Consider the following 12,254-nt stretch of genomic DNA (forward strand, 5'->3'; position numbering starts at 1 on the left):
ATTGATAAAATCAATTGATCAAAGGTCTTGAGCAAAAACATGTTTTGTTGAACATAATCATCTCTGCTCAGCCACAGCTTGTTTACGATCACGTAGTTAATGAGTCGAAGATTATGGATTCGAACCCGAATCACCGTTGCTAACCACCTGACCATCCGGTGCCACTTAATCTGGTTATTATGTCCTGAGTGCCGCGGGCAGGTGTCCCGGCGTCCACTGTCTCGCCCTGCTCTGTAGATCTGTGTTTACATAATAACCACTTTCACGAACTCAAAGGTTGCCTCGGTGTTGGTGGTGATTTGTTATCCTTTGCACAAGCGCACTATTAAGTCTTTTCTGGTCTATGGTTATGGTATCTTCGTTTTATTAGAAAGCGGTCAATAATAGTTTGAAACCCAATAGCCGTTCGCCGTTCCATGTTGATGGAGCATTGATTGGTCGGTCGTGCGGGTGGTCCATTAGCGCCCGGCTGCGCCTGCGCATCACCCAGCCGCCAGCTGCTCGCCTCCTCCACTCCGCAACACTCGACTACTTCGGCTCAGTCTCGCTCGACTCGCCGACGGACGCACACGTCACGTGCTGCCTGTTAGCCTTCGTCAGTTTGTTTATTTACATTTTGTGCTTACATCCAACAAACAGGATAAACGTGACTGGTAAGTTAAATACTAAATTGAGGTTATTCGATTAATGTGTATTTTTATAGCACAATTCAATATAAATTCGTGGTTTGTGGTGTAAACAATAGTAAAGTTTATTGTGGTGGCAGCTTTTGTTTTCGGTCATTATTACATTAATGTTTACAGTTAGCGCTCTGTGCAACCTCAAATAATTGCAAACTTTATTTGTTGCTTCATTATTGAAGTCCAAAATTCATTGTTTGGAGCCACCTACTATATTAATAAAAAAATAAAAACTTTAAAACCTTGGTTTATAATGTAGAGTTGAGTGGTCTACCATCAAGCCTGAGTCATACTAATATTATGTAGGTATTTTTTGTATCTTAACTTTTTTATGAGTATTTTGTGCTGCTTTAGAAGTAAGTAAAGTCGAGTCATCGCCTGACTGTATGCAACTTTCTCCTCATAGAAATTATAATGTTTCCATGTTTTCTTCAAAACTAAACTGGGTCATTGTTATTTGGGCTCCTTGTTAACTTTCAGTTTTAGAAATTTCTTCAGCCACTCATTGTCCATTTCGTTGTATAGATCTTTTTATATCTAAAGATCTTTATGTATAGTTAGGTACATGTGATTAATAAACACACGAATTAAATCCATTTAGTAATACCCATCGCATATGTATCAATGTGATCTCGGTATCCGCGGCCGGTTCTTTCCAGGCCACGGACACGGTCGGTATCCTTATTTCGTCAGGTTTCCGATTAAATTGCTCAAACTGACAGAACACTTATCTAAGATTGGCGCCAATCCTACACTTACTCTTATTTGAATCTAAACAAAAATAAAGTATAATGCATGCGCAGTATTGTTAAGATCCAATTACACGGTCTATTTGTTTGACTCAATGCCTGAATGCATTTTATTATAATCAATGCAGTACCTTAGTGTATCCTCCAAGGAGTACTAGCTAGTACTTGGACGACACGCGCCACTGATTGACTGTTAGTACTAGCAACAAGGACATGGCACAGTCGCAACCTTCGAGACACCCGATCATTGTTGTCGTGAATTATGCAGTTTTTTCTAAACCCACATTAATTCAGTGGGCCCGTGACACGCTTTCTAAGAGCTAAAGGTCTCATTGATACACGTTGCCCTTAATGTTTTCAGTTGTGGCTTGTATTGAAATCACGACTTATTTATTTCTTATTGTATCCGTAAATGTACCGGGTATCCTTTTTGTAATCTCGACCGCAGCGTCTCGGTTTGCAAGGCCCATTTTAGGTATTGAACAGCGGGTTTAATATGACAAAAGATGTCGGAAGCGGAGGTTTTCCGGCAAGGAGGTTAATGGTACACCTTCCCGAGAGCCGGCGTGGGCTGATCGCGCGGATAAGCTGACGGCCCTTCAGAAGAACCGTTTACTCGTAATGACCATCTCTGATTGCTCACGACGATTGCTTTATTAGCTGCAATAACAGTATTTTTCTCAACGCTTAAATTGTTTAATTGGTGCTCATTTAATAGCTGTCGGAGAAATGGTGAAAGAGAGGCTCGGAGGAAAATAATGTATTCGAATGGAATAGGGTCCGCCTTGGCGGTGTATCGCAGGGATTAGCAGTGACCCGGGGTCGCGCGGCCGCACGACCGCCGCCGGCCAGATTAGATTGGACCTTAAATCTACCCGGAACTGTGGCCGTCGGGGAAATTTACTACTCCGGGCTATGTTTGCGCCCAGCTCGTAAATTTGGCTCAGTATATCATCAATAGGATCGCTAAGGAAGTAAGACTATAAAACCGACTTCGTTTGACCGAGGCATTGTTAGGCTACTTGCAGCGGCTGCCATAATTGCACACATTGCTATTAACAACAAAACTTACGCAATTCCCGCATGGTTATTTTTCCAAGCAATATTTACGCAATCCTAGCTAAGGCTACGCTAATGTTCTTCAGCTCATTAAGTTAGACATTTTAATGTGTATCGTATTGTTGGATACGGTCTTTGTCAAAAGGTATGACTGTAAATGTAAACGTATTCTCTGAGAGAAATAATGAAGATGTTGTAAAACTTGCATTGGAATCGAACAGGCGTAGCGAATGTTCGGCATCTAGTAATGAGCAGGCTCGCCGTGGAGCACAAAGCTGACAATTAGCGCGGCACCGTGGGAGAGCGGCGGCGGCGGCGGCGGCGACACATGACGAATCCGCCGGCATGCGTCTGCGCAGTCCCGCTAGCCAAACACGACGCGACCGCCGTTCACCGCCCCCTGTCGCCCTCCTCGCGACACACTCGCACCGGGACCGCACACCCACCGACTATTGTACTTTAATGAGCTGCCAACTCACTCATAGATGTATACCTTTGCCTCTGCAACTCATAGCGCACCCGATTTGCTGATCTCTCTTCATGACGACAGTAATACCAACCTATATAGGTACTCCCTCTCCAACTTATACCTATCTCCACCATTTGAATAATAAAACCAATGGCTTATCTCTATTAAACATAACAATAATTTGAGTTACCTAAGTTCACGCACTTCACTTTTTTCTAATGTAACAAACCTGTACTTAAGTTTAAAAATATCAGCTGTTGCGCTTTGCATTTATCTTCAATCTATCTCAGTGGGTTTCCAGGAAGAGCGATGTCGGTTGAAAGTGGCGTGACGAGGGTGGGAAACTAAACTACCAATTACAGGAAACGTCGGATCAGGCTTAACCAGTACGCGGCGAGCACTCCGGTTAGAGGTAACTTGGTAAATCACGCCCCGGCGTTTGAGCCTGGAACCTCCCGAGGTTCCAGGCTCCGCAGACCTATATTTATCATTACGTATGCGATACAGGTTTTTCTCGGCCGCGAACAAAGCGTGTGCTCGAAACGGAACACGGAATTTCCGCGTTTTTCCATCGTTGTTTTCATCAAACGTTCGCGGAATACAATGAAGATATCTGGCATCGTGTACCAGTTACGTTACGTAAAGATACTCTCCTTATATGTGTTGTGGCTGAGTGGCCGGAGTGGCCCCGTTGTGACAGCGACAAGACAAACGCAGATGCACGTAATGAGGGTGTCTTTGACTGTGTCAGAGAGTCGGGTGTCGAGACTAGGTCACACGTCTCCGCAGAAGTCGAGGCCCCGGCGTGTTATCAGCGCGTCAGCACCTAACGGTCCGACCACGTGACCGATTCCGCGATTAACTACATATCGAGAGAAGATTAACCTGAATATTCTGCCGGCCGCAGAGCTACCGATCAAGTGGCCGCGCAATAACCACTGTCTCGGAAGCCTCACGTGCGCTCGTTAGTTAGATACTCGTTAAAAGAGTTCAAGAGTTCAGTAAGTCTAGTCGAGTGGGGCGGTCAATAGCGCACCGTTCCGTGAAATTGTGAGACTGTTGTAACATCACTGGATAAGTTAACTTTGCTGTTCTCCAATGTATCCAAAAATTATACAATTACCTAAAACTGCATTAAACCAAGTTGGCTTTATAGGTACATATTTCACTTTATGCCATGTTCTTGCTCATTCAGTTGTGATGACAAAGCGCCTGCATGTTGCTATCTGCCGTCTACACGGGTCCAGGCTGCGACCCGCGACCCCGGAACACACCGCCTATAGGCCATGGGAACGCGAATCTAGACTGCGCCCAGGCCCATACATTACATTACAATCGACATCTAGCTCGGAACACTTTGAAATAGAAAGTTCCACGGCTCCGATTGACTGTAATTTGATTTATGGTGTCACGTACGTAACCAATTTAGGACGCCACCATGTGAAGAAAGTTGCGCGCCGTTTACGTGCAATTGATAAATGTGATGATTTATGGCAGCGAAGATATTCGTGTTGCTCGGTCAATTTATTCACGCCATATCTATTAATTTATTTATTTTTCGTATATTTTATCGTAGGTAGGTATGTGTAAATCGTATGTAAAGTACCGCATGCATCAAGATGGGATGTTTTTAAGCCGCGGTGGATTCATAAGTTTAGCATATTTGCGCAATATGGTTTTGTTCAGAGGGAACTTCATCGGGCTCACATAAAAGGCAAAAAATGCGGCTTTAAAATGAAACAATAGGCGACGCAGATGGGCATGGCAGAATGTGGATGCATCGTCGCGGGCGCGCGGAATGTGCAGCGTCGATGGAGCGGCATTGTGCTGGCGGCGCTTCCGGCAAGCCGCCCGACCGAAACCGCTCTTGTTGCACTCTGTTGTCACATCACTTGCTTCATTTGCTGAGATATGCGATATAGAAACTACGTACACACCCACGCGAGCTCACACGTCCAACATACTTAATTAATCGAGAGACAACCGCTTCGTGTCTCTCGTTTATAGGATAATCATGCACGCCTTCCGTTTCTATTGTTGTCAACGCAATCTAGCTAGCAGTTAGCTACGATCAGAGTTTCAACATAATACCTACTTAACGGTTGTCGTTTTAGTCGCTTAAACTCTCATTACCTTATCTAAACAATTTTAGGATTTCTCTTTCTTAGCTTACTTGAGAACTGCTTTAAGACCAATTATGTGATGAAGAATGTTTCGTAATAAACGTGTGCTAAACGAATGTTACGTATAAGACTGTTTCAATTCTCTGAAATACATATTTGTCGAAGTTGTGAATTTAGCCCAAATAGTTGGAATAGTGGTTGCCCGCGGGTTGAGCAAATGGCCTCTGCTCCAATTTGTAGCATTTTTTGCTTCTTGGAGCGCACAATTGAATGTGCTCTGCTAAGATTGGTTGCGTGAGTTTTTTGCGGTCGCTCCCCGAGGCGCGGGCCTTGGATCACGCCGTAGACACACTTATTAACAATGTTTTTGCTCAAGACGTGGGCCTCTAATTGTAGGCTACATGGCTACCACCATTGAGCTTATTCATAGCCATTGAGTACGTCGTATAAAACTATAATGGTAACGTGAATTATACATGCCGATAAATATGTCTATTTCTGAACTATCATTACCCGAGTGCCGAACTCACAAATGTCCCACGGTTGGCTACGACTACTAATGCTATGTAGGACGATGTCAATCCCCCTTATAAAGAAACATTCATTGCGATATTACCAAAACTTAGTACCCATCAAAATTATACACCCACGTTCCTTTCGTTTATGTCGTCTATACTATCCACAAACTCAGATTTGGCAAATCTAAGTCTGTGATATTACCATTTAAGCAAACTACATAACGTCGGCTTTATTACTAAGTATTCTGCTATTACAGATAGATACACTGCTAAAGACTTAGTTTCACGGCCATATTTCATGATGTAATGAGGATCGTACTTGTCTATGTAATGAATTTAGGTATTAAAATATGTATGTTTATGATCACTTTACAACTTAACTAGTTACATATCAGCCTTAAGCGTAATGCAAGTGCAAGTATTAAATCTGGTTGTAACTAAAAAGTTGCATATTATAGGATTCTATCTCAGAAACCGTTAATAAAGTCGTAATGATTACTAATAAGGGCCGAAAATGATTAGCTACCTACATTTATTGGCAAATCATTTTATTCTTATTTTTCAGATTATTTACGGAGTCTTGAAAAGTTTTAATTAGCATTCAAGTTATCTTCGCAATGTTGCGTTGCGGCAGCGAAATTAATCAACATAACAGATGACAAATTACGGCCGCTAGAGAAACAATAGATGGAGCGGTTAGCGATACTTATCATCTATTATTAGTTTGAGCATGCAAATTGAAAAGTATGAAAGCGCTAAGAAATACGGCCATAATGGCGTGGCACGGGCGCTCAGTCACACTTTCTCCGGTGAAAGTCAATCGTGCATTAAAATCTTTGTTTCTGCCTCCAAGTGTGCCCGCAACAACAGACAATCGATTACAAACAGCCTTTGACAAACGAACCAAAACCAAATTAAATTACGCAAATTTTAATCTTACCTTGCTCGGACGTAAATTAAGATTCCTAAAATAAATTACCTCTCTGTTAATAAACGTTGTTTATGGCTTTCATTATAAAAAGAGGGTTTTGTTACTTATTCATGTATTCCAGATTCATCATTATTAAGTGTATTTTAACTCGTACAGTACACAATAAAAATTACATTGATGATTAATTATCTCAGCATGTATAGGAATAGTTGAGATGCGTGGCTCGCTCGGTGCGCGGTTCATCGCTATTGATGGAATACCGCGCGCACGTGCGCTACTCGTCAGGTATTTTCTATGAGTTTTCCGAACAAAAGCTATCGCAAGCAGAAATAGCTGCAAAGCAGCTCAAAGTTGAAGGTCGATGGAATTAGAAGCTCGTTGTACACGAGCGGGGCAAATCACTGAAAGGTTCATGTGCCGGCAGTGGTAAACTAGAAATATTTGTTTTCCACAGTAAAAAGAGGCATAATTAAAGCACTAAAAAGATGAATATCTTAGGTTTTATAATGAACCACAATCGCGATACCTAATTTTAACACGCGAAGCTTGAGCAAACATTTAGATACTGAAAAAAAACCTGAAATTTATGTGAATGCTATTCCGACCATGACCACGCAAAGGTTACGAGAGCGGCGGCATGCGAGCAAGTCGAGCAACACGCGCCGAGAGCCGCGTCACTATTGTACTGTTTCTTTATTACCATTTCGTCAGTACTGCATCCTTCCATTAATTTAAATATTGACAAAAACATCTTTATTCGCAGCGTTAATGTTAACCGAGGTTGCCACATTCACCCACTGACCATCGCGCTTGCACAATAGTTGGTTCATACCGGCAACTGAGGCAACGCTGCGCCAACCTTTGTTTGGTGGATTGAGATAGACAGGTTTCGTCACGCAAAAGATATCAGAAGATAACATGATGTTGTTTTCATTACAGGTGCAGCGCGGAACTGCAGCCAGCTATACTTCATATTGAGATTATCACTCGGATAGAAGATGGAGAGTTGGCTGGGTGACGTGAAGCGCGTGCGCATCCCGCGGCCCAAGTTCGGCTCCAAGTGCCCGGCCGAGCCGCCCAAGGACTACCTGGAGGAGTGCGAGCTGGGCAAGCCGCACCGCGACGGCAAGGACCTCAGCAAGGCCACCGAGGACCTGCGCCGCGCCCTGCAGGAGAAACTATGACCTGACACCACACGCACTAGGTTTACTTTAGCTTTAAATTTATTTCAGTAAGGATCAATAGCCCACTAATGAATAGATTACACGAGCGATTTGACGCACGTCGACGCTAATGACGTACGCAACTCGCCTGCAGAACGTAAGCTCGCGGTGGTTATCCAACGGTGCTCGGTGGTTGGAAACTTTTCCGCAATCATAACAGAAATAGCAGAAAACTTTACAGCGAGCGCTACATAACTATGTATCTGGATTAAATTACTTGCACGCATGAAAGGCCCAACATAACGCCGAGCGCCACTCGATATCTCCGAAGGTGGAAAATGTAATATGAGAGTTAGATACCGGGTTTAAATATAAATATATTTTAGATATAATTTAATTAGACTGATATAGCCTAGGTTAATGAAATTGAATCTCAGAAGTATGTAATACTTTACAAAATTATACTCGTTATTTTTAAAAGCGCATTTTCTTTGTTTTATCTGGTAAATCTCAATTAGTAGGTGATTTATTTCCTGTAGAAAGAGAAGAGTCTAAATTAAAACACGAGTCTTTGATAAAATTGCCTATATTACATATGCCACTAAGAGAAATATCTGCTTTGGCAGAGAGAGAGAAGATGGAACCAATAGATAAATCGTATGATGACTGCATGTGACAATATTAGATTATTTCTCATATCTCATGGCAGGGTAAGTACATACCCAAGTTTCGTGAAGGCTGAGTCAGACAGTTGGCCGGACGCCAGACTATTCAGTTACAGAGTTTCAGCGCCGAACGACTTAGTAGATAAACCATACAAGCTTTAACCTTCCACACATTACCCTGCCTATTAAATACAAAAGTATCCACAGCCAAATAATAAAGATATCAGTTTTTGCTTAATAACCGTTATTTATCTGCTATTTCCATGAGCCAAGTGCTCGCAGCGTCAAGGCTGAAGCGAATTGTTATAATTTTATGCAAACTTAATTCCGTTTATGGGTTATATCGTTACGTAATTATTTATAACTATCCAATCCATATTGCCTATTGTATTGGTTATATTCAAACCATTGTTTTCAATGTCATTAAGCCATATCGGCTCACAGTAGATATCAATTAGATCAGGTAATAATAAAGTAAACGGCCGCGACTAGGCAAGTATCCTCTAATTTAATTGGGTCAGTTCCATTGCTTCGATAAATTCAAACACCTATGAGGTAATCAGTGTGGATGTGTGCGTCCAGGGTCTCCGAAGCGCCTAAATTAATTAGAGGACGGCATTTCAGCGGGGCGAGTGAATAATTGGCTACATAAATAACCTCTTGATGTCCAATCGATTTTCAGAGAGTCTTTGATATAAGTACTTACATTGAAGGTTCTAAGATGGTAATTTGTATTAGAATTTTGAAATATCAACACAATTAATTATTTACATATTAACGAATATTTAGTTTTGCCTGTCACAGTCATATAGGATTATTTTAGGCTACAGACTCTCGACAAAACTAAACGAGACGACATAGAATGCCTTATTCGGCAGAGCTCGCCAGCAGTAAATTAAATAATGAATAGTTTTGTCGAGACCCCAGACAAAACCTCTCGTGGAAAGTATGGAGCGGGCTTAAAGCTGCTCTAAAACTCATACTTTTAGCCTGCAAGGAAAATTAATTATATTGGGGAAGGATCACTCACAGCGTCGCCGTAGTGTTGCGTGTGTAGCGCGTTGGTGCTGCCCTCTCGCGAGTTGCAGGGGGACGAGTGGCGCCGCGACCGCCGGCCCTCCTCCTCGTACTCCTGGGACAATGGAGATGACCAGCGTCAAGGGAAGAAGGTATGGGTGAGCTACCAAAATGAAGCTAAAGGTACCTTCGTTGTAATGGTCAGAAGGACTTTCATGCACAAGCCAAGACGTGACGAAAGTGTTGCGTCGCGCTTATTCACATCGCGCGGCTTCGAGAGCGAGTGCGACGGAATACTTTTGTCCTGTCTTGGCCTGCGCCTCCTGTGCCCCGTGCTAGGCCTTCAGGGTGAGCCACCTAAAGGAACCTGAAGGTAGCTCATCCATACCATTACAACTAAGGTACTATTGCGTTGTACCAGTACTAAAGTACCGTTTTGCGACGGTGTTCGGTGGACATCAAGAAACTCACACAATTGAAGAGAAATCTTGAATTTATATAATTCTGAAATTAATTTCTTTTTTCAGCCAATGATGCAAAGAGCATCAAGAATAATTTACTGTTTGAATCGCAAAAGGTTAAACTGCTTAACAAGTAGGTACTTAAGCTCAGAAAAGTATTGCAAGAAAATGTTTTATCATTTTATAGATTTAATGACGTCCCTTAGGTATGCTCCAGCATTTCCAACCTGATGGACTTAAAATAGTACTTAAGTACCCTCAATACACAAGAGGATCAATATACAAGTTCAGAGAATGAGAGGATCGATGAGTCTACAGAGAGTACTAAACTTATGATCAGTTCTAAAATAAGCCTAAGTTCTGAAGGACGGCTTTATACACAAAAACACTACTAAATCTAATCGATAACATCAAGCGCTAATCTAACATGCATTAAACAAGACTAATGACTAACACAAATACTAATATTAGTACAATGATATGCCTGTTTTTTACAGCGTGGCAAGGAGCCGGTGAGACGCACGATTATAGTCACAAGTGGTTGATAAAAAAGGTATTAATTTCCGCGGATTTGTGGCGCTTAGTATGTTTGCAGCGGAGATCGCGGGCAGACTGCAAGGGTCGGAGGCTGGCGGTGTCTTGCAATTGATTTTCCACGCTATTTTTGCATGTTGGCACCGATTCGAGAGCTCACGGGCCGTTTCGGAAACCCACTCTCCGCATTGTTACTTGCCTCTTAAATCACAGTGTTGGCTGCCCCCGGCGGGAGAGACAGATCGCTTTGTCGCCTCGAGTGAAAACAAACCTTGCGCTAAGTAAGCGATCTTTGATTTAGGATTTAGTGTTTAAGGTACGGCTTACAGAATTTATGGAGACAATCATGAAATTACTTAATGGTTCTGTATTTAAATTGGAATACCTATAAACCTGGATTATTACTGTGGCTGTGATTTCCTTCCCTATAGTAATAGTATCCGCAATTAGACTGCATTGTTAATTACACCACTGGTGTCATAAATCCACAGATAGAAATGGTGATAGATCTACGTAAATCTGTAGTACAACAAAAAGTTAATACGGGAATAACTTGAGCATATTAAATTTGTATCTACATGCCACCTACATGTTGCGTGTGTCTTACTAGTGGTATTAGAAGGCAAATATAACCCGAGTATAGTTACTAAATACCATCAAGTGGAAACAAGGCCGCAATCAACTCCCCTCTATAGAGGATATTACTTCAATCAAACTGTCGTGTACACATCCCAGAAATCACATTTCAGACTTAATGGAATAATGTAAGGTGATTATGTAGATGTAGACGCAAGCTCCTTAGTAAGTTGTACGTTCAGGCACCTATTATATACCGCAATAATAATAAGCCGTATTAATCATATTATAATTTACATAAAAAGCGAATCAATCAAACTCGCATATGATAGCAAATAGGATATTCTTTTGTAAATTAAACGTTTTATTTCATATTGTTGTCCCTCAACTGTCCCGAACTGGTGTATTTACATTATGATCTTTTATCTATGTAATAAACTAATAATGTGGTAGGCACTGCCCATAACCACTTGGATAGATAACAATATTTAATAGTGAAGTAGCTGCGTGCACTAAATAAATACAAAAGTTCTTGTTACATGCAAAAAAAACTGTTTATAAATTTACAAGAAAGACTTGAAGAACTCATTTTCAGGAAGGTAAATCCTAAATACTCATCCTAATTCTGAATTTTACTGCTCTTTATGATGGCGGTTGCGCTAGAGAGTCCGCCTCTTTAAAATTCCGAGGTAAAGATTGAACTCGCTTCGCTAGAGCGTACTTGAGCTAAAACCAACATAGAAATGGATTGAAAATACCACAAATACTAGCTAAATTTCGTACATAAAACGTACCAAAAAATTAAAACACTCCCTTGTATCTATGCTCTTATATTCATAATCATAACCATGACTCGGCCGAAATTTCCAAGGAAAAATCCATAAATTAAATAGTTATCTGCAACATATCTGTAAATTCACCGTGATATTAATAATTACCATCTTACTATTAATACGGTACAAAAGAGTTCAACGCACGCAATAGAGTTGTAAGTTCCAAACGTGTTTATGACTAACTAATACTAAAATATATTTATATAAGCAATAAATCCGTGTTAAAAAGGTCAATGTACCTAACGAAGTTCAAATTTAATGTCAATAGGTACTGCCTATAGGTACCTACCGTAGAACTTCACTCTAACAAAAATGTTGAACCTCAATAAAAAAAATTAAAACCTTTAAAAACGTTTTTGATATAGGTTTAGATTTATAAGTCAATCGACGAGGCTCCTGTCGTGCACACCTTATTTATCAACAATCCGCTACTTACTGCCGAGCCAAAACATTATTATGCAAAAAAATCATTTACC

At 41.2% G+C, this 12,254-nt stretch overlaps 1 protein-coding gene across 1 annotated transcript in view; it reads right to left on the minus strand.

Moving 5' to 3' along the window:
* The window catches only part of LOC105381399, a 74,676-nt gene that overhangs the window by 6,567 nt on the left and 55,855 nt on the right, over positions 1-12,254 (minus strand). Inside the window, exon 15 of the mRNA XM_038120783.2 lies at positions 9,388-9,489. Coding sequence (XP_037976711.1) covers positions 9,388-9,489 — 102 coding nt within the window. The remainder of the gene's footprint in view (positions 1-9,387; positions 9,490-12,254) is intronic.

The sequence above is a fragment of the Plutella xylostella genome, chromosome 4, assembly GCF_932276165.1.
Source record: "Plutella xylostella chromosome 4, ilPluXylo3.1, whole genome shotgun sequence".
In the NCBI taxonomy this organism is placed as follows: domain Eukaryota; kingdom Metazoa; phylum Arthropoda; class Insecta; order Lepidoptera; family Plutellidae; genus Plutella; species Plutella xylostella.